Source organism: Polypterus senegalus, chromosome 2, assembly GCF_016835505.1.
Source record: "Polypterus senegalus isolate Bchr_013 chromosome 2, ASM1683550v1, whole genome shotgun sequence".
Lineage (NCBI taxonomy): Eukaryota > Metazoa > Chordata > Cladistia > Polypteriformes > Polypteridae > Polypterus > Polypterus senegalus.
Genome location: NC_053155.1, coordinates 135,841,536 through 135,864,075, shown reverse-complemented (window position 1 = coordinate 135,864,075; position 22,540 = coordinate 135,841,536). Strand labels below are relative to the sequence as shown.

Sequence of the window (22,540 nt, the reverse complement as noted above, 5' to 3'; positions counted from 1 at the left end):
GAACACATTAAATGTATGATAATTCAGCTCTCTGCACATTTACAATCCTTAGATTTATACTTGACACCATTTTTATGATGAAATGTATTAAAGTAAGTATATTACATTTTACAGATAAATCATTAACATTATTTAAATAATGAGTACTGTTAATAATTACACATATGGGGGCAGCCCAGTGGTGGAGTGGTAGCTCTGCCACCTCTCAAGGAGTCACATCTCTGGTGTTTACTGCCTGGAGTTTGCATGTTTTCCTGATGGGTTTCCACAGTGTGTTCCAGTTTCCTTCCAAAGACATGCAGGTTTGGGGATTTGGTGATGCTAAAATGACACTAGTGTATGTGTGTGTTTGTATTCACCTTTCCCCATCCAGGGATTGTTGCTGCCTCCCGCCCAATGCATGCTGGAATGGGCGCATCCCTGGACTAATGGATGTAATCATTAAACATCCACCCTTTTCAGAGATTTTGTGGCAAGGTATCCTGGGAATTTAATGGATGTTTCAGGCAATTCACAACACAGAGAAGCTAAAAAATTTTTTTCACCATGATGATATCTTGCACTGCCACCTGGTGAAATCTTTCAGATATACGTAAAGTACATCCGCAAGTATAAATAGTACAATGCCTTTGTGGCAGTAACATCCGCAGGCACAAACGTGAAGTATAAACCTGGCCTTAGCATTTAGACCCAAGCGTCACTCGCACTAAAAGCGTTAGTCACAACCGTCACTCGGGCAACTGTGTAGACTCATTTTGTGTAAGCATTAGACCTGAGATTACTCGGGCTGTAAAAGTGGCAGCAGCATTAATGCAGGCCGTTGCTCGGGAAAACAGTATAGGCTTAAAATTAAAATTAAAATCTGGATGAAGCAGAACTCTTTAAAATTAAACTGCAACAAAACTGAACTCCTGCAAATTGGCACTAAAGCACAACTTAAGAAAACTAGCTCCTTCTCAGTCACTCTTCACAGTGATCTTATCAGACCTTCTTCTAATATAAAGAATCTTGGGATCATTTTGATTCCTCCCTTTCTTATTCAATCCACATAAACCACATTAAGAATGTTTCTTACTTTCACCTCCGTAACATATCCCATGTTCGAAGATTCATCACCTTTTCTAATACTGAGAAACTTGCCTATGTTTTTATCACTTCCCGCTTCGATTATTATAACTCCCTACTTGCAGATGCCGCTTCTATCACTGCTCCAGTTAATTTAAAGTGTCCTTACATGAACCAGTGACAGCGAGCACTTAACACCCATCCTGCTTCACCTTCACTTGCTCCCTGTGTCTTACAGAATCGAGTATAAAATTCTATTAATAAGTGACAAAGCTTTAATCAGCCTCACAGCGGACTACATTCTATGCTCCTGTTCACCCACTAAGGTCCTCTGATTCTAGCAATCTTGCTGTGCCTCACACCTGCAAGCGAACTATGATACTTAGTGCAGTGGTTCTCAACCCGTGGGGCGGGCCCCCCTAGAGGGGCGTGAAGTAACAAAAAGGGGGACGTGAAGATGTGAAAATAAGAAAACAAGAATCAAAAATAGGAAAAAAACATCTGTTCAAACCAAAACAAATTAACTTAAACTACATTCTGATACTAGAACAATAAATATAGAGTTGGATAAATGTTGTTAAAAGTTAAGTGGGTATAATAAAATATGCATCTACATTTCAAAAAAATGTTAGGGGGGGTGCGATTAAAACTGTTATGAAAACTCGGGTCGCAAATACTTAAAGGTTGAGAAACACTGACTTAATGCAATGATTTAACACAAAATCACAATCCACAATCTGAATTGCAATCTCTTTTTAATGTGGCATACACTTAAGAAGAGACTATCTGGACTCAAACTCATCAAGACCTAAGTAAATTTAAATATCAAGCAAAATTGAATTAAATTGTTCTCTCGTTCGCTAGCTAAGCAGAGTAATGGAACACGCCCCGAAGCTGGCGAGTGAGTGTGGAAGGACCCTCGCCCCGGCCCATTGCATGGAACTCGGATTCACGCAAATAAATCAGTACCACAAGCAAACTATGGTACATAGCAAAATGAGAGAAGTCGCAAAATCTACCGGAATGTTCAAGCAAATTATAGAAAAAAACCCGATTTAATTCCTTTAAGTAGTTCTCCTCTGAAAAGCGGATAGACAGACAGACATTGGATTTTATATATACAGTATGGAGATGTGGGAGGACTGTGTTTATTTAGAGCCTTAGTTGGGTGGGACCTCACAGCTATACAGCTGCTCAGCTAACAGGGCTACCATTACAGCCTCTATTTAAAAACTGCACAGGTTTTAGGCAAACTGCTGAGGCATAGTGTTTTTCTTTGATCTTGCTTTCAGAGATTTAACCCTTTGTATATTTTGCTTTTCCTTAATCTTGATTTCCTTTTTTGATAATTCTGCTCTTTTGTTTATTATTTTGTGGCTTTTGTTAATTTTGTCCTTTTAGGTTAGATTGCCTTAATTTAAGGGAGGAATTTTGCTTTCTTTGGGTCCTTTTGGTAATTTAGACCTTTATGGATAATTTAGATCTTTGTTTATTTTTGGGGTCTTTGAAATCTGAGACATTTTCTTTTGGATTTTTCTTTAATAAATCAAGAAAAATCCAGACTTTTGTTAGGTCTAATGGTTCCCCTGTCTTGAATCATCTAAAAACATTAAAATACAGACCTTCACTGTTAACAAGTTAACAAGACCATAGGAAAGCATCAAGAAAAATCTGTTTTGTGGAATCAGAAATTAAATCCTCTCATGGATCTCAGCTCTCAACAGTTCAGAAAAGTAACACACAAACAGACCACTAAAATGCTTAAAAGCTTTACATAAATGCAAACAGTGCATTTTTCTGTAAATAAAGTATGATGTTTTTGCAACTTCCAATTTTTTTTCAGGAAAGACTAGCATGTTGAGGTTCTCTTCTGTGAGGCTGTGGCATGCTTTTGTTAGGCAGCGAGTAAACTTTGATGTGCTGAATACACAAACACCCCGAAGCACACCTGGAAGTATATGAGCCGCGCCACTGTTTATGCAAGTGAGTATTGTAAAATTATAGTGCCTTCCATAATTTCAGCTTTTGAGCATAACTACAAAAATATCTGAAGTAGTGAAAGCCCCATTTAATAAAACAGGAACAGTGATGCAATGCTAGAATAGGAAGAGAATGGAATGTAAGATAGAGAAAAAGGGAATCTATATGTTCTTGTGATATTAGGACTGCAGAATATTAAATGCAGAATTATTTGATAGAGAAGAAATAGTGCCCATACTATTGGAATTGTCAAGTGAAAATGTCTTCATAGTGTACTTAATTATTATTGTTATTAATTTGTCTGCTTTACAGACTGGGGTTTTCTAAAACTAAATCTGTAGTCTTTGGTATTAATTCTAAAGACTACATATTTCTTTGTATACAATTTTTGGTAAACTATCTACTTTATCTATTACAATCCAGGCACCCATTGATGCATTTGATAAGAAGCTATTGATTCATTTCTTGCTTTTTATAAACATTTTGAATATATACTGTATATTCAAAGATTTAATTTTAGGTTTTATCAGTTTCCAAGGAGATTAATTCAAAATAACTATTTTTTTTGCATCGTTGTGACACCGGAAGACTGCTGTAATATTATGTCTGGGCATGGATGGACACCGGACAGTTTACTAGTTTACGACTTTGTGAAATGTATTCTTGTGAATGCTGGATGACATGAACAGTGCTGACACACGTAAATACTGCTATGTCATGCCTGGGCCTGGATGGGTGCAGTATGTTTTATTGTTTTATGTAAAAATAAATTGTCTAATGGTTATGACTAGTGTGTGTCAAATGATGTTTAGTCCATATGTTAATTTTATCGTATAATAATTATCATTAGAAAACATAACGTTAATTTTTACTCATATGCAAATGACATCCAGTTATATCTTTCTTTTAGACCAAATGATGCTTTTTAGATGTTGTCCTTTATTTCATGAATAAGAACTGCTTACCTTTAAACGCAGATAAAACAGAGATGTTTATTATTGGAGGGAATGATGCTGATCGTAACAATATTTTGTCATCATTTAACTCAGTTGAAATTTCAGTTAGTTTTACTGAATCAGCCTGCAATCTAGGAGTTATCTCTGACACTAGAGTGTCATTTAAAGCTTATATTTCAAAACTGTCGAAAACATGATTTTGCCAACTTAAAAACATTGAAAATTAAGGGGTTTTCTAAATATGCAAAAGAGAGAAATTAATTCAGTAACATTTTATAATAACTTTCATTAATAAAGCATTAACAAACATTATGTGATGTTTAACAGATTATGAGTTCATATTCATTCAAATAGTTAATAAATGTCATTTAATGATAAATCACAAATTAGGTAATACATTATGTATTATATAATGGATCATTGAGTAGATTATTTCATAACATTTTCAGCCAATACAAATAAGGATTAAATGCACCAGTATCTTTGTTCTAATTGTCTAGGAATAGCTTATTCATTCTTAAACTAACATATTCTGTACATTTTTGATAAAAAATGTATTTTGCCTGTTTAGTATTTCATAGACTAGTAAAATTTGATCCAACGTTGGCTAACCAATAAAACTTATTTTCTAAAAACGTATTTTCTATTTGTGAATGTATGTGTTTGTGTGGTATAAATGTTAAATATTGAAATATTTTTTTTAATTGCATTTGCTGTTCCTTTCAATTTTGATAAACTGAAAAAAACATTTAAGATTAATAAAAAGCTGTAAAATATCACTTTTAAAAATAATTACTTGTTGTTACCACAGTAATGTAATTGTTTATAATACAACTGTTATTAATATAATAAACATGATGTTTTGATTCAAACAGTTATTTCTGCCATTAATTTCTAAACTGTTCAACAAACTACTCCTTACATCACCCTGCTTTCTTCAGCAGGTCACGGAACTGGTCATGTTGAAGCCCAGTGTTCATTAATGTATTAATTAACCATTTACTCACCTTTATAATGCATGAATAGCTGCAACTTTAGATTAGTTACTGCAAACACCTCCACAACTAATGAATAAATGCTTTATAAACATGTGCTAACCTGTATAATGCATGAAGAGTTTTAACTTTAGTTTGGGTACTGCAAAAACATTTACCACTAACAAATAAATCATTAAAACAAGTGTGAAAACCGGCACAGGTTCTTGCAAAGTTACATGCAGGCCAGTTTTATAGACTGTACAACTCATGAACAACACACTCACATATGATAAATAAAACATATGTAACGAATATTTAAAGATATTTGTCACTACTCAGTTAGACATTAGCGAATACAGTCTCAACATAAGTAATGTGCAAACAAATGATAAAAAATGACCTACTATCCATTTGTTAAATAATTCGTAAATGTTTAAAAGTATATTACCTAATGCATGAATTACCATTTAGTGACATTTATTACTATTTGAACAAACATGAACTCATATTAAACATTACGTAATGCTTGTTAATGCTTTACTAATGAACATTATTATAAAGTGTTAGTTACCATTAATTCAAACATTTTTTCTACTGTGATGCAATGTCCATGGACTGCTCAAATTGTTCTTTATACAGCTTTCAGTTATTTCAAAATGCTGCTGCTGGCTCCCAGTTAAGTTTAGGGCAGATTTCAAAATCTTCCTTTTGACGTAAAAAGCCTTAAATGACCAAGGCCCTGCTTACTCATCTGAACTTATCATGACTTTCAAACCAGAACGCACATTAAAATCTCAAGATGCTGGTCTGCTTATGATTCCAAGGATTAATAAAATAACAGTGGGAGGTCGAGCTTTTAGTTACAGGGCCCCTAAACTGTGGATAGGTCTGCCTGCTTCTACAAGAGATGCCCCTTCAGTCTCAGCTTTTAAATTCCGGGTGAAGACTCACTACTTCAGCTTAGCATATCCTGACTACAGCTGCTGATTATCCTGACTACTGCATTGCTGTTGTTAGTCATTAGTATTAAAATATAAGTAATATGATAGTTATAAGCTGCTACTAAAAGCTCGCCTACTCAGCTTCTCTTCTCAGTACTCACATGTGGCACTTGGTGCCACTGCCCTACTGCCAAGTTGTTTGCATGCCTATGGAAAAGGCATCTGGTAGACGGGTCCTTTCATGAGATTGCACTGACTCAGCTGTAGAATGGTCAGAGGTTGGGAGGCAGCTAGTTGGCTGAGGTCTCCTGGACTGTGACTGTGTCTGGTTTGTCTGACTGCAATCTGGCTGGGGTACTACAATTAACTGATGGACAGATACTGTTTTTTCATTTATGTTAATTAGTTTTTACTTTGTTTTGATGTATTTGAACAAATTTGTATCATCTGTGATAGTTCTGTATTTAGTGAGTGGTATAATCTATTCTTGAATTTTGCCTTGTAATTTGTAATATTGTATTGTGACAATGTCAGATTGGCTATCTAGCTCTGTTTTGTGTGATGTATCTTTGACAATTGTTACACTACCTGGAAGGAGGTCTCTGTTAAAACCCACTGCAGCATTCCTTGTGTGATTTTGGGCTATACAAGAAATAAACTGTTGTTGTTTATTGTGTGATTTGTTTTATATATCTATAGTGACAATGAGTAAACTCTCTGTTAAAGTTAAATATGTAAAGTAAATATATAAGGTTACTATATCTCTAAGAAATATAATTATACAATTTTTACAAGATACTTTAAACTAAGAATACTCAATGTATTAATAATGTGTTATAATTACTATTACTATGTTACTACTGCCACAGACAGTTTGTTATTTTATACTGTATATATATTGAGATGTGTAGCATGGAAACATACCACAGGACAGTTCAATTTTTACAATAAAAGATTTGGTGTCTGGTTATAAGTAGTAAATGACTGGAACCTGGACAAGCAAAAGATCATAGGATTTTATCTGAATGTGATATGGTATTGCATATATGACTAACTAGTAATTAATTTATGTTAAACAACTTACAAATCTTTAATTATAGCCAACCCCTCAAAACTGAAATCGACAGGAATGTATCAGTATGACAGTAAATATCACTCAAATCAGCAATGTAAAAGAAGATAAAACAGTTTCCCTTACCATGTTTTTTTCTTTCATCAGACATGCCTGCAATGTAGCACAGCTCCTTTATTTTTTCCAGAATCTTATTTTGCTGGATGGATATCTGAGCATTCTGATCTGCTAAACCGGAATGCTCTTGGAGTCCCAAATTCAGAAGTTCCTTCACATATTTTTGTATTTGCTGAAAATTTACACACCAAACAGGAAAGTGTTATTAATATAAAACAAAGTGTAACCCAAGCTTACATTAGGTATAATAAACTAATGTTAATAAATTATAGATACATTTAAATATTGTCTTTCTTAATCGACCTATGAAATTCAAAAGTTACCTTTAAACATTTTGTGAGAGCAACCACAGAGGCCCTATATTTTTTATCTTCTCCATATAAGAAAGATACACATATTATCAGTTGATGTGTCATGTAGAACATATACATTTTTTAAGAGCTAAGAGCACAGTAAGTGTGTTTGCCAAAAGGATTCCAACAACTGAGAAGTTAGATGATCGTGGCCTTGTTTGAAAATGGTTGTAAGTAGGGCGTGACTTGACCATCTCACGGGAAGTAAAAGTGTCTCTCTGTCTCTCTTCAAAAGATCACGTGTTATCCCAAGATTTTTTTTTATAATAGTTTTTGTCTTAAAAGAAATTATAAAAATCAGGTATTTCAGGCATAGGGAATATTAAATCTGATGTGATTATTCAGTGGTGTGCAAAACAACCATTACTAAAAATGTATAAAAAACTTGTTTATAGAGATGATTTTTTTTTAGATCTAAGCAGGAATTTTACTAAATATTTACATATAAGATTTTGGTATTAAAATTACATTGAAGGACAGTTAAGAAAAACATAAGTGATTTTACGGAGAAAAAGCTTGTTCAGAAATAGCTGGGCTCAAACCTCCTGATGACTCCTCTGCTCAGTGATAGCATTTTGCAGTTGACTAGCCAAATCCTCAGGTTTCTTGTTTGTCATATTGGAGCTCTCAGGTGTCTCGACAGGTGTTGCTACTCTGGAGTTAGTTACAGTCGAGTGCTCAGAGGACACAGGAGTTGGGATTCTGTCAGAAAGAGATGATCCTGGCCTTGAGACGTTTTCAGCAGGTTGATCATGGAACGATGCTTCTACTGTAGTAGTCAGCACTGGCTCAGTAATCATTTCACTTTTGCTTTCAGAATGAGACTTTTCACCTAAAAATTGACATCAGTGCAGGAGAGAAACACGGGTTAGATTCTATTTGTATAATTTAATTCAGGATAGTTGGATGAAATTAATGAGAGGTTATGGTGGAGAATCTGATCCCAAAGTCATGCCAAGTAAAGACCAGAGGATAAAGAAAAGAGCTTTGCTAGTAGAATAGGCACACAAGAAGGAAAACTTAAAAACCAGTAACCCTGCAATCTTTCTGGGCCACCTCTATGAGTTGTTGCAGTCTAGCATGCGCAGAAGCTTTCTATTATAACAACTCTTATGTTATTTGTCTGTCTTTGTTCATGCTGACCTGTCTTCCTCCTTCATTTTAAGAGTTGCTCTCACTCACCTCCCAACTGTAAACTCACTGGAGCTCAGAGTGCCCAATGGCTTTTGCTGTATAATTATTTCCTGGGTCACATGTATCTACTACAAAGTCCCATCAAGCAACAGTGCTTTTTTAAACCATCCACAGCCTTTAAAGAGTCAGGTCTCCTATGTAGCTTTACCAATGTCTCCACATCCTAACAGACTGCACTGTTGCCCAGACGTTCTGCAGTCAGTATGTGTCCACTAATGGTCTAGATGTGTTTCATATTTCATCTGCCTCCTATTTGTGAATTGTACTAGCACCTCTTCCCTTCCTCCCTCTGTTGTCACTTCCGGGGTCCATCTACCTGGACCCGCATTATCCTGCCTGAAGTGCTGCCATTGTTGGGAGTTTAATTTCAGTCTTACGTCTGCAGAGACATTTCTTTACTGAAAGGCACTTTTTTTGCATTTTCTTATTTACAATAAACGATGTTGCTGTGTTGCCTCCAGCAAGGAATTCAGTAAAAATATTTTTGATCATAGTTTCACAGAAAACTAATTATTATAAATAACAACATGTACATTTACCTTCATCACTTGAGGAGCTCTCTTTGCTTTGGCTGGATGCTGAAACACCATCTAAATAGTTAGACGTTCGGCTTGCCTTCTTTCTTCTTTGCCGGTCCACTTTCTTGTTACTGTTTGCCTCTTCATCTGAACAAATGTCTCTTGTATGTTGCCGTTCAACCAGTTTAGGAACTGGACTAATAAACTGTACGCTTGGACTTAAAAAAATAATGTAAACATTAACAAAACAAACAAGCAGGAGAAAACGTATAATAATGTACATATTTAAGGAACTAAATACACACTGTATATCCATATGGCTTTAATATTAACTGCTGCACTTTACAAAAGTTCTACCTTTCTGGATCATAGGGTTCTGCCCTTTGGTCCTAACCTCAGTTTCTGGAAACACAGCCAGTAAAGATGTAGTTAAAGTGCTGTGCATTTTTAAATTAGCGACAAAAGTTATGGGGATTGATTAAATGTCTGTTGAACAGCTACAGTATATACAGGTATTGTCAAGAAAAGCTGCATCAGATGCTTCATGATCTTACTCATCCTTTGCAAAGTAAACTCAGTTTTAGAATAATATCCCATCATACGAAGCATAATAAAAAAAAAAGTTACACTACGATCAGTTGCACCTTCATCAATTAGACTGGTTGAGCTTTAAAAAGAAGTGAAAGATTCCATGCATATTGTTAAAACTGAGTATATGTCTTTAATTATGATATTTAAAAAAATTGTAACAGACACAACAAATTAAATTAACGTTAAAACACAATCAAGTCTACTCTAATCATGAGCTTTATGCTAACAGCAAGACTGCAAAAGTAAACTCATTTTAACAAATGAATTGTGCCATCTAGCATGCTGCATTGGGTGGCATGATGCTGCATTTGTTTGTTAGCATTACCACCTAACACATCCAGGATTTTAATATCATGCCCATTTGTAATCTGTTGACATGTTCTCATTGGCTCTGCATGTTTTTTTTCTGATATTCTAGTTCTTCTCTCACATCCCAATTGAAATTTGTGTCAGATAAATTTGTGATCCTAAATTGACCCCATATGAATGTGATCATGGGTGTGTTTGGGCAAGCTATGTGATTCTTTGGGAGTCCATCTTGTCTTGTTGCTACAATCCAGTTCTACCATGACTTTGATTTGGACTAACTGGGCTTAAAAATGTAATGTTAAGCTATGCATGACCACATCCAGTACAGTGCAGTGCACACTCTTAAAAATAATTGGTATTTAATGGCATTTTATGGTTCGTTACTGGGTTGTGTGATTTCTTGTAAAACTATTGTTTGGAAAAGCACCATTTCATTCTAGGAAGAGTTCTTTGCATATAAAATTGGTCCTTAGTGCTTTAAAAAACTTCCTAATATCTACAAAAAAAAAAAAAAATCTTCCATGTATAATAGGCTACCTAGCAAGACACTAACAAATTTAAGGATACCCGGACTTAGCCTGTATCACTGTCCGTATGCAGCAAGAGTCCTTTTCAAATCATGAGCCATTTGCATTTTACAGATCTGTTACCATCTATTCATGGTTATTTACTAGTGAGCCTGGATGGGCCTTATTGGAACCAAAAATGGTCCCCCTATGGTAGGGGTGTCAAACTCCGGGCCAGGAGGGCTGCAGTGGCTTCAGGTTTTCATTCTAACGTTTTTCCTAATTAATGACTAGTTTTCACTGCTAATTAATTTCTTTTCTCTTCATCTTAATAGCCCTGTTTTTAAGGATTCAGTCCCCTGAACTGATTCCTTTCTTCATTAAATGGCAGCCGAAATGAAATGAAATGTGAAATGAGCTAACAGATGACCAGCTAAAACAATTTCATTCCAATCACTTTCTTAATGAGAAGCCTATTCTTGCTGTTAATTAAACCCATTATTTAATTCAATGGCTTGTTCCTATTCTCATTCTGCCACAGCAGACTTTTCCAGAACTGTTGATTTTTCTGTTTTTTCTAAGAACATCATCAAGATGTTTTGGTGACCTGAGCAATCAATCTTACCAAAACCGTCACCTTTCTTTATTTTTAGATAATGGGTGATGGGCACAGGTGAGGTGGTCATGTGGCGGCTCGTTTTGTGACTCATTATTGGTTGGCTGCTAATTACAGAAAAAGAGACAACTAATGGGTCTGAGTCAAGTTAATTAAAACTGAGGCAAAAGAAATTAATTAGCAGCAAAAACTGGTCACTAATGAAGAAGATGGTCAGAATAAAAACCTGCAGCCACTGCGGCCCTCCAGGACTGGAGTTCTACACCCGTGCCCTATGGCATATCTCTGAACAACTGCTCAGGCAAGTTATTTTTAAGAGTGTAGTTCATGGTATTATATTCTATTTACCTTTGAAATTCAGACTGAATTTAAAAATTCTCTTTACTAATATTAACTGTTGCTAAGTCACACTCTTGCAGATCATCTATCAAGTATGCTTCCATCCATTTTCTTACACTGCTCATCCAAGGCAGGATGAAAGGACTACTGGAGCCTATCCCAGCAGTCATCAGGCACAGACTGATAACACCTGGACAGGGTGCCAGTACATCACATGGGGGAAACTGAAGCACCCATAGGAAACCCACACAGAATCTGAAAGAACATTCACACTCCATAGAGGGAGAGCCTGGGATGTGAACCTTAGTCTGCTTACTGAAGGGCAGCAGCAGTACCACCGTGTTACCCCCTTACAAGTATAAATTAAAAAATTCACCAGTCAGTCCCAACATTGAAACCACTGATAAGTGAAGTGAATAACATTGATTATGTTGTTGCAATAACACTTGTCAAGAGGTGGGATAGGCAGCAAGTGAACAGTTTTGAAGGTGACGTGTTGGAAATAGGAAAAAAGGGCAAGAGTAAGGATCTGAGCAACTTTGATTGGGCCAAATTGTGATGGCTAGACAACAGGGTCATAGCATCTCTAAAATTGCAGGTCTATCACAAGTAAACATTAAGCTCTTTATCAACAAAATATTGCCGTCTGCATGGAAAAAATTAAGCAAGACTTGCATAGATGGTCAACCCTTTATCTCACTCTACCTGAAGTAATTAACGTTGTTAAGATGAATATCCTTCCTAAGCTTCTCTTTTTATTTCATAACATTCCAATATACATTAATAAATCATTTTTAAGTAATTAGATTCAACCATAACCTCATTTATTTGGAACTCAAAACATCCACGTATCCAAAGAGTGACCCTACAAAGACCTAAGGCAGAAGGTGGCATGGCTCTACCTAACTTTCAGTTTTATTACTGAGCAGCAAACATACAAGCTATAAAAACCTGGACACAAATTGATGAACATACACAGGCTTGGTCCACAATAGAAGTAAAATCCTGTAGTACTTCTTTATATTCCCTGCTTTGTGCCCCAATAAATGCAAGTTATCGCCAATATATTATTAACTCATTAGTGTTCACTCACTCAGAATATGGAACCAATGTAGAAAGAATTTTAAGATGAAGAATCTTTTATCTGTGGCACCTCTGCATGAGAACCACCATTTTCAACCCTCGCAAACATATGCAGTTTTTAATATCTAGAAAACATTCGGGATTAAATTGCTTAGAGATCTTTATATACACAACATCTTTGCATCCTATGAACAATTACATTCCAAATGTAACTTTCCAGCAACACATTTCTTTCACTATCTTTAAATTAGAAACTTTGTTAACAGAACCTGCCCGATTTCCCTCATCTCGCACCTTCCTCTATGCTGGAAAAAATATTGCTCAGTTTCGAGGACTCAGACAGCATTTCTGCAATATATAAAATCATTTTACAGTCCCTCCCTTTTAAAGATCCAAGAGGACAATGGGAACAGGATCTCTCACTCAACATATCAGAAAAGGAGTGGAAGGTAGCAATGCAGAGAATTCACTCGAGCTCCATATGCGTAAAGCATACAATTATTCAACTCAAAATTATATATTAAGCACATCTGTCTCGCTTAAACTGTCCAAAACGTTTCCAGGGCAAGATCCAACCTGCGAACGCTGCTATCGTGCACCAAATTAACATTATTCTGGACAAAAATTTTTAATTGCCTTTCAGACAGCCTTGGTGTCACAATCCCTACTAACCCATTAACAGCTGTGTTTGGTGTTCTTCGAGATGGGCTTAAAGTGGAAAAGGACAAACAAATTGTGATTGCCTTCACTACACTACTGGCAAGCAGACTTATTTTGCTAAACTGGAAGAATCCTAACTCTCCTCTTTTAAGTCAGTGAGTAACTGATGTTTTATATTATTTGAAACTGGAAAAAATCTAATTCTCAGTTAGAGGATCTGTGCAAAACATTTTCAAAACCTGGCAGGATCTAATCAATAATATTTTAGAATAAGCTTTTAAAACACTGAGGAAGTAGATTCTCTTCCCATTTCTATTTTTTTTTTCTTCTCCATTTATCTTTATCTGCCTATTAAACTCATCAATTTATGTATTTTTACAAGCTTTAAGTTTTACTCCATTGACAATGCTCCCTTTCTCACTGGTGGGGGTTGATTTGTTTTCAATTCTATTTTTTGTAAAAATTGATCTATCTGTATGGAATGATTACAATAAAATCAATAAAATAAAAATAAAATAAAATAAAATATAATAAAATGGCAGATCTTTTGGAGTGTTCCCAGTGTGTAGTGGTTAGTACGTACCAAAAGTGTACCAAGAAGGACAACTGGCAACAGGGTCATGGGCCTCCAAAGCTCATTGATGCACATGGGGAGCATAGGCTAGACTATCTGGGTTAATCACACAAAATAGCTACTGTAGCAAACATTTCCAGAAAATCTCAATGCTGGCCATGAAAGAAAGTTGTCAGAACACAAAGTGCATCACAGCTTGCTGCATAATGGGTTCTGTAACTTCTAACCAGTGTGAGTACCCATGCTGACCCCTTTCCACTGCCAAAAGAACCTACAGTGGGCACAAGAGCATCAGAAATGGCCAATGGGGCAATGGAAGAAGATGGCTTTGTCTGATGATCACGATTTCTCTTAGATTATGTGGGTGGCCAAATATGTGTACGTCAATTACCTTGGGAAGAACATGGTAGCAGGATGCAGTCAAGAAGAAGTCAAGCTGGTGGAAGTTGGGCGATGCACTGGGCATTGTTCAGCTTGAAATCCTGGGGCTTGGCTTTCATGTGGTTGTTACTTTGACGTATACCACCAACCTAAAGATTGTCGCAGACCACATACACAGCTTCATGGCAAGGAATTCTCTGATGGCAGTAGCCTCTTTCAACAGGATAACACACCCCGCGACACTGAAAAGATGGTTTGGTGAACATGATACAGACTTGAAGGTGTTGACTTGGACTCCAAATTCCCTAGGCCCCAATCTGATCAAGTATCTGTGGAATGTGCTGCAAAAACAAGTCCGATCCAGCCACACTTCACAACTTACAGGACTTAAAGGGTATGCTGCTAATGTCTTGGTGCCAGATACTACAGCATACCTTCAGAGGTCTTGTGGAGTCCAGGCCTCAATGGGTCTAAGCTAACAAGAGGGACCTACACAATATTATGCAGGTGGTTCTGATCTTTTGGTTGATTGATGCATATATTTACATGTTAATGGAGTATGCAAATTCACCTGTTCCACTTGAGGAGAATGTTTTGTTGAAATCTATTGTTGGCATGGAAACAAGCATACAACAAATCTGTTATAGGAACCATTTTCAAAACAAACACATTTGTGCAACATTCTTAAAATATTATTAAATATTCAAAATATTTTGATGCTTTCTTTAAAGAAAATATTACAGAAAATGTATATTGAATTTCAACAGGTGACATTTATTTTTAGTATTAATGTTTTTAGTATTAATGTTAAAAAGACATGTTTAGAAGAACTTTATTTAAAACACATATAACAATATAATAACCATTTATTCTTGTTTCTGAGCCCACATACATAAATTAAGTGTGCAGGGCCCAGGAAGCAATTGGACATAAAGCAGGAACCTGCACGGGATGGGGTACCTGTCCATCACAAGAGGCACTCATTCAAATTCTCATACTGTGCTAACACAAGTATAAGAGACATCCTACACAAACATAAGGAGAATATGGAAAACTCCATAATAATGCAATTTACAATTAAAAGTTCACTCATAGTATGCAGTATGTATATATCTTCTGTTTGCTTTCATGTGATATATTAAATATAACAGTCATAGAATTAAAATAAGAAAATTATTTTATTGCAGCAAAAAACTATAATATAAAAACAATTATCACCCATCTATGTATTTTGTTATCTCAGATTTTTAGTACAATATTGCACCGTTTCTTAATCACTGGGTTACGACCCACTTTTGGTTCAAGGGCTGCCACAAGCGAGTTGCTATTGTTTATAAGGGCAGTAGGTCATGATGGGTCATGGCAGGTCGCAGATCCGATGCTAGCGCTCAAATAACAATCCTGTTCTGACAGTTACACTAGATTCACCAAAGGGGACCACCCAAAAACCCGCAGTTTGTTTGCAGTCAAATCGCAAAGACACTACTATAAAAAGTGGGTTGTGACACCAGAAATATTGAGAAACACTGCATTATTGCATAGAGCCTAGGTCTCCTTTAGCAGCAGCAGGAACAAGGCAGGAGTCAATCCCAAACATAATAATAGTACATACATGCTCATTCACTCACCAAGTCAATTTAGAGTCACTAATCCACTTCGCTGCCTGTATTTGGCAGAGAAAGGGAGAAAACAAGAAGGCAACAGTCCAATGGAAAACATTTAAAGACAAAAAAAAGACTAAAAATGCCCTTAAAACCTGTGGTTGATAAAGTGTCACTAATGGATGGTATGCAGTCCAAATATTAGCAACAACTCAGAAAGAGATCCATTAAGGGCATAATATCAGATGATATAGTACCAGGTACACAGCTTAATTTCCCTAGCCTGACAGATCTTCCCCCTTATGCAGGCTGAGATTGGGGGCATTGAGTCTGAAAGGACCTTGATCTCAGTTGTGGAAGCTTACGCTAATAGTTTGTAGTGTTAATGTGTTCAGGGTATATCATGATGGCAACAGGGTGATTCCAACCTGGCTGTGGAACGTTAGACCAGTTGTTGTCCCTGGAACACTTGCCTGATATTCATTCCCCATATGAATGCATTCAAAACTGTGTCAGAATATTTGGTGTTAAGTCAAATTTGTTCACTATGAGTGTTAGCAAGTGTCTTGCACCTCTCCTGCTTGTGTTTTTCATTTAACTTTGTCTTTTGGCACACACTAGAGTGATTTGATACTGAGTGTGAAAGTAGCAGGGATGAGAATCAGTGCCTTCAAGTCTGAGGATCATGGTTCTTTCTTGGAAAAGAGTGGATTGCTCTCCCCAGGTGGGTTGGGAGGGGGTGCAACTGCCCTTAATGGAGGAGTTCAAGTATCTCTGGATCTTGTTCACAAGTGATGGAAGAAGGGAGCATGAATCAATGAGTGGATCAGAGTGGTGGCAACAGTTCTGGAATGCTGTACCAGTCCATAGTGGTGAAGCGGGAGCCGTATTTAAAGACAAAACTCTCAGTTTACCATTCAGTCTATATATATATATTTTTTTTTTTTTTAACTCTGGCACCACTGCGAGTGGCAGCTTTTCCAGCAGCTCTGTACACGACTTTATTTTTCTACCTTTTTCTCTATTTTACTCTATTTACTGATCACTCCTATCACTTTCTTTTATGTGGACTTGTTCCCTGGACACTTTTTACTACTTTTTTACTACTTGGACATGGATTTTTACACGGAGAGACTCGTCTATTCAAGTAGTCAACTTCAAGCGCTGAGAACAAATGCCCGTGCCGGTGTGGTTCCCTATTTACCTGATGAGGTAAGAAGGCGGTATCGTGGCAGCAGAGCTGGAGCTAAGGTAAAAGCAAAGCAGCTTGTGAGAAAGTGATGTTATAAGCCTTCGGTGCCTTCTGTGATCCTGGGAAATGTGAAGTCACTACCAAATAAGATCGATGAACTGGCCGCGCTGGTAAAAAATGTCAGGACCTACAGAGAGTGCAGTTTGTTGTGTTTTTCTGAAACGTGGCTAACAACTGCCATCCCAGATGCTAACGTGGAGCTACCTGGTTTTAGTACAGATAGAGCGGATAGAGACGCAAATAACTGCGGGAAGCGGAAAGGAAGAGGACTCGATCTCTATGTAAATACAAGGTGGTGCAACTCTGGACATGTAAACGTTAATATCTCCACTTGCTGCAGGGACATCGAACTGTTGGCGTAAGTCTGTGTCCCTATTACTTGCCCAGAGAGTTTGGACACATCATTGTTGTTATTGTATACATCCCTCTTCGGGCGGACATGGAGATAGCAGGTGACATCATTCATTCCACTGTTGCTAAGTTACAAACACAGCACCCTGAGGCGCTTGTGCTAATCGCTGGAGATTTTAACCATGTGACAATGGACAAAACATTACCTGCCTTCTCCCAGTATGTGGATTGTATGCAAACGTTAAAGACGCATACAGCGCCACTCCACTGCCTGCACTTGGGAAAGCAGATCATAACTTGGTTCTGCCTAAGCTTCACTACAAACCAAGAGTGAGACTGCTGAGAGACTGCTTTGGAATTACGGACTGGGATATCCTGCAGGGATCACAGAGTGAGAACATTGTTGTTGACTGAACTACTGACTACATCAACTTCTGTATGGACATTGTAGTTCCAGTAAGAACAGTACGCTGCTATGCTAACAACAAGCCATGGATTACAAGTGACATCAAGGGCCTTTTGAACCAGAAGGAAAGGGCTTTTAAAGGCGGTGATCAGCATGAGCTCAAGTGCGTGCAGAATTAACTCTGAGTCCAGCTCAGGGCAGCGAAAGAGCAGTACAGGAGAAAGCTGGAGCAGTAGTTGCAGAGTAACAGCATGAAGGAAGTGTGGGATGGGATGAAGAACATCACTGGCTGCACCTCGAAGCGGGGTGCCACCATCAAGAGAGACGTGGAGAGAGCAAACCAAATGAACAACTTCTTTAACAGGTTTGACCACCCTAACCCACTCTCACCTCTGAGTACTGCACCCTCCACCCATCCTTCTGCTGATACCAGCATAGGAGAGACATAACACCCACAATTACAGCAGCCCAGGTAAGCAGAGAGCTGAGGAAACTTCATGCCAGCAAAGCAGTTGGTCCAGATGGAGTATCGCCACGACTGCTGAAGGCCTTTGCGCTGGAGCTGGGGAGTCCTCTACAGCGCATCTTCAACCTGAGCCTGGAGCAGGGGAGAGTCCTGAGGCTTTGGAAAACATCTAGTATCACCCCAGTCCCAAAGGTATCACGTCCTAGTGAGCTGAATGACTTCCAGCCTGTCGCTCTGACATCACATGTGATGAAGACCATGGAGCGGCTGCTGCTTCACCACCTGAGGCCACAGGTCCGCCACTCCCTCGACCCTCTGCAGTTTGCATACCCGGAGAAGGTGGGAGTGGAGGATGCCATCATCTATATGCTACACTGATCCCTCTCCCACTTGGACAGAGGCAGTGGTGCTGTAAGAATTATGTTTCTTGACTTCTCTAGCGCCTTCAACACCATTCAGCCTCTGCTCCTTAAGGACAAGCTGACTGAGATGGGAGTAGATTCATACCTGGTGGCATGGATCTTGGACTATCTTACAGACAGACCTCAGTATGTGCGTCTTGGGAACTGCAGGTCTGACATTGTGGTCAGCAACACAGGAGCGCCGCAGGGGACTGTACTTTCTCCGATCCTGTTCAGCCTATATACATCAGACTTCCAATACAACTTGGAGTCCTGTCACATGCAAAAGTTCGCTGACAACACTGCTATCGTGGGGTGCGTCAGGAGTGGGCAGGAGGAGGAGTATAGGAACCTAATCAAGGACTTTGTTAAATGATACGACTCAAACCACTTACACCTGAACACCAGCAAAACCAAGGAGCTGTTGGTGGATTTTAGGAGACCCAGGCCACTCCTGGATTCCAGAGGGTGCAGACCTATAAATACCTGGGAGTGCAGCTGGATGATAAATTGGACTGGACTGCCAATACTGATGCTCTGTGCAAGAAAGGACAGAGCCGACTATACTTCCCTAGAAGACTGGTGTCCTTCAACATCTGCAATAAGATGCTACAGATGTTCTACCAGACGGTTGTGGCGAGTGCCCTCTTCTATGCGGTGGTGTGCTGGGGAGACAGCATAAAGAAGAAGGATGCCTCACGCCTTGACAAACTGGTGAGGAAGGCAGGCTCTATTGTAGGCATGGAGCGGGACAGTTTGACATCCGTGGCAGAGCGACGGGTGCTGAGCTGGCTCCTGTCAATCATGAAGAATCCACTGCATCCACTGAACAGTATCACCTCCAGACAGAGGAGCAGCTTCAGCGACAGACTGCTGTCACTGTCCTGCTCCACTGATAGACTGAGGAGATCATTCCTCCCCCACACTATGCAACTCTTCAATTCCACCCGGGGGTATGGGGTCAAACGTTTACATTATACAAAGTTATTGTCTGTTTTACCTTTTGTCTGCATTTCTATCACTCTTTAATTAACATTGTTTTTTATCAGTATGCTGCTGCTGGAGTATGTGAATTTCCCCTTGAGATTAATAAGGTATCTATCTATCTATATCTCTGTGCTTATTTAAGTTTATGAGCTGTCAGTAATGATGAAAACAATGAAATTATGAGTACAATCAGCAGAAATGAGGTTTCTTCGCAGGGTGAGTGGGCTGATTTCCATGATAAGGTGAGAAGTGCAACCACCTGGTGAGAGCTTCAGAATAAAGTTGCTGTTCCTTTGGACCAAGAGGAACCAGTTGAGGTGGTTTGGGCATGTCATAATTCCTGAATGGCTCATGCTGTTAAGCTGCTACCAGACATGTCACATTGAGCAGAGACCCTGCAACAAAACAATGATATGCTGGAGGAATTATATATCTTGAATGGCTGGGGAACACCAGGGTATTCACCAGGAATACCTGGAATCTGTAGTCTGGACGGACCTGTGTGGCCTGCTGCTGCCGCAAATCTCAATAGGAAAAGTGGTCTTAGATTATAAGATGATGATGATCATGGGATGGGGGACAGAAAAAAAACCAATGAGGAACTGTACAGTAGGAAGTGATTTTGTTGTACATTTGAGATGGGTGGGTCACCCTGCTGGATAGACAGGAAGCCAACATTTATTTTGTCTTCACATTTATTCCAGTCCTTGTGTTATCACTCTTTGTTTGTCTGTCCATTGGCTGCCTTAAATTTAACTTTAGAATTTACTGAAGAAAGGGTTATCACTTTGAGCCATTATGATATAAAGTGTAATTTTATTGTTGTCAAAAATCTGATCTCTTTGTACCTTTTACAACAGTATAAATGAATATGCGGCAGCATGCTGACACAGTAGTTAGTGATTTTTTCCTTACAAATCCAGGAGACTGGATTTGAATTCCAGCCACATCAATGTCTGCATGTATGTTCTTTATGTCTTTTTTACTTTAATCAACTCCTGTAATGTAGCTTAATGAACAATCATAAGTAACATACATTTTCAATCCCATTTAATCCAAATTAGGCTTGCAGGGAGGCCTTAGCTTGCTATAGCAGAATCGAGCCCTAGTCAAAAAGTGGCTCTCACAAGTCAGAGCTTGTGTGACACACTCATACAAATATATTCATACACATGCTCTCTGAGCTAATGTGGAACTGTTTTTATTAAAATAACCAGCATGTCTTTATGAATGTGGGTGGAAAACTGGAGTGCACAGAGACAAAAACCCACATAGAAATGGGGAGAACATGCAAACTCCACATACACAATTACTTGACCTAGGATCTCAATTCAGCAAGGTTACTCCAAATTAATTTAATATGTTGCATAAAAATGTTTATGTGCATATATCCATCCATCCATCCATCCATTATCCAACCCGCTATATCCTAACTACAGGGTCACGGGGGTCTGCTGTAGCCAATCCCAGGGTGCAAGGCAGGAAACAAACCCCGGGCAGTGTGCCAGCCCACTACAGTATGTGCATACATGTATACTAAAATAAGTAAAATGTACAAAAACATGTTTCCAAAGGATTTAATAAATAATCGTATTTAAGAAGGAAATACTTACATTGTGTGATCAATCATCTGGCATTTTCTTATATAACGGGAGGTAAAGGAGTACTTCGTCTGGCTGATTTTAATAAGTCCACTGCGTAATGAATGCTCCTACAAGAACACCAGTATACATAAATATAGCTACTGATATATGGATATATACACATTAGGCATATAATCACCAAAACTGGACAAATGAAAATTGGAAAAATGTTGCCTGTTCTGACAAATCTCAATTTCTACTGCAATATACAGATAAACTCATCTGATCTGGGTCTGAATATTTTCTTGGCAGACCTCTTAAAATCAACTGAGTATCATTTGAAAGCCAGACTAAGTGGTGTTGCTAACCATGGGCATCCCTTTATGGCCACAGTCTACTCTTCTCAAATGGATACTTCCAAAAGTGCCATGTCACAGATCATCCATCATCAAAACATGAAAGTGACTACAATTTACTCCAGTGACCTTTACAGTCCTCAGATCTCAATCCAATAAAGCTCCTTTAGTATCAGGTGGGATGGGAGGTTCAGAAAACAAATGCATGGTCTTGAAGAATTTACACTATTCTGCAGACAACAGGGGGCATTAGACAGGTGTATCTAATAAAGTGGCCACTGCATAGATAGATAGATAGATAGATAGATAGATAGATAGATAGATAGATAGATAGATAGATAGATAGAGTCCAAATAACACCTTTTTTAGTTTGCATTTGGAATTTATAACACAATACTACATGCCAACGGTATATACAGTACATGTATGTGACATATAAGCAGTGAGATGGTTTTCTTTTATGTTGGGATTTACAGTGAGATTGTTTTCTTTTATGTTGGGATTTACTTCTGCCTTGACAACTTTTTTAATTTACTTTTGATAATGCCACTTAAAGGAAACATAAGTTAACTAAAAGTTCTTTAGTATAATTCAGGTTTGAAGATTAAGGTCATCTATTAGCTCAGGGTACAATTTAGGTTTCAACTGAACATATGCAAGCTGAGTCACTTTCTGTTATCAATGTAATTTGTTATGGAAGCCTTGATCAAAGATTGCTCTGTGGAAGGCAATTATCCCCACTTGTAAGGAGTAACTATTCAACAGCTCCCTGATTCAGAATTGGAAATGCATATTTTATTCTGAAGTGGAAAAAATTATTGAAACTATTTTCATGTTGTAAAGCTCATTTCATTCAAAGAAATTGAGCGTTTCATGCAAAACACAAAAGGGACTTTTAAAGAGAA

General features: G+C 37.9%; 1 protein-coding gene across 1 annotated transcript in view; it reads right to left on the bottom strand.

The window, feature by feature from the left end:
- LOC120523403 (von Willebrand factor A domain-containing protein 3B-like) overlaps nucleotides 1-22,540 on the bottom strand; it is a 221,403-nt gene that overhangs the window by 46,404 nt on the left and 152,459 nt on the right. The window contains exons 27-30 of the mRNA XM_039744685.1: nucleotides 21,310-21,407; nucleotides 9,195-9,391; nucleotides 8,004-8,293; nucleotides 7,118-7,280 (exon numbers count right to left, since the gene is read on the bottom strand). Coding sequence (XP_039600619.1) covers nucleotides 7,118-7,280; nucleotides 8,004-8,293; nucleotides 9,195-9,391; nucleotides 21,310-21,407 — 748 coding nt within the window. The remainder of the gene's footprint in view (nucleotides 1-7,117; nucleotides 7,281-8,003; nucleotides 8,294-9,194; nucleotides 9,392-21,309; nucleotides 21,408-22,540) is intronic.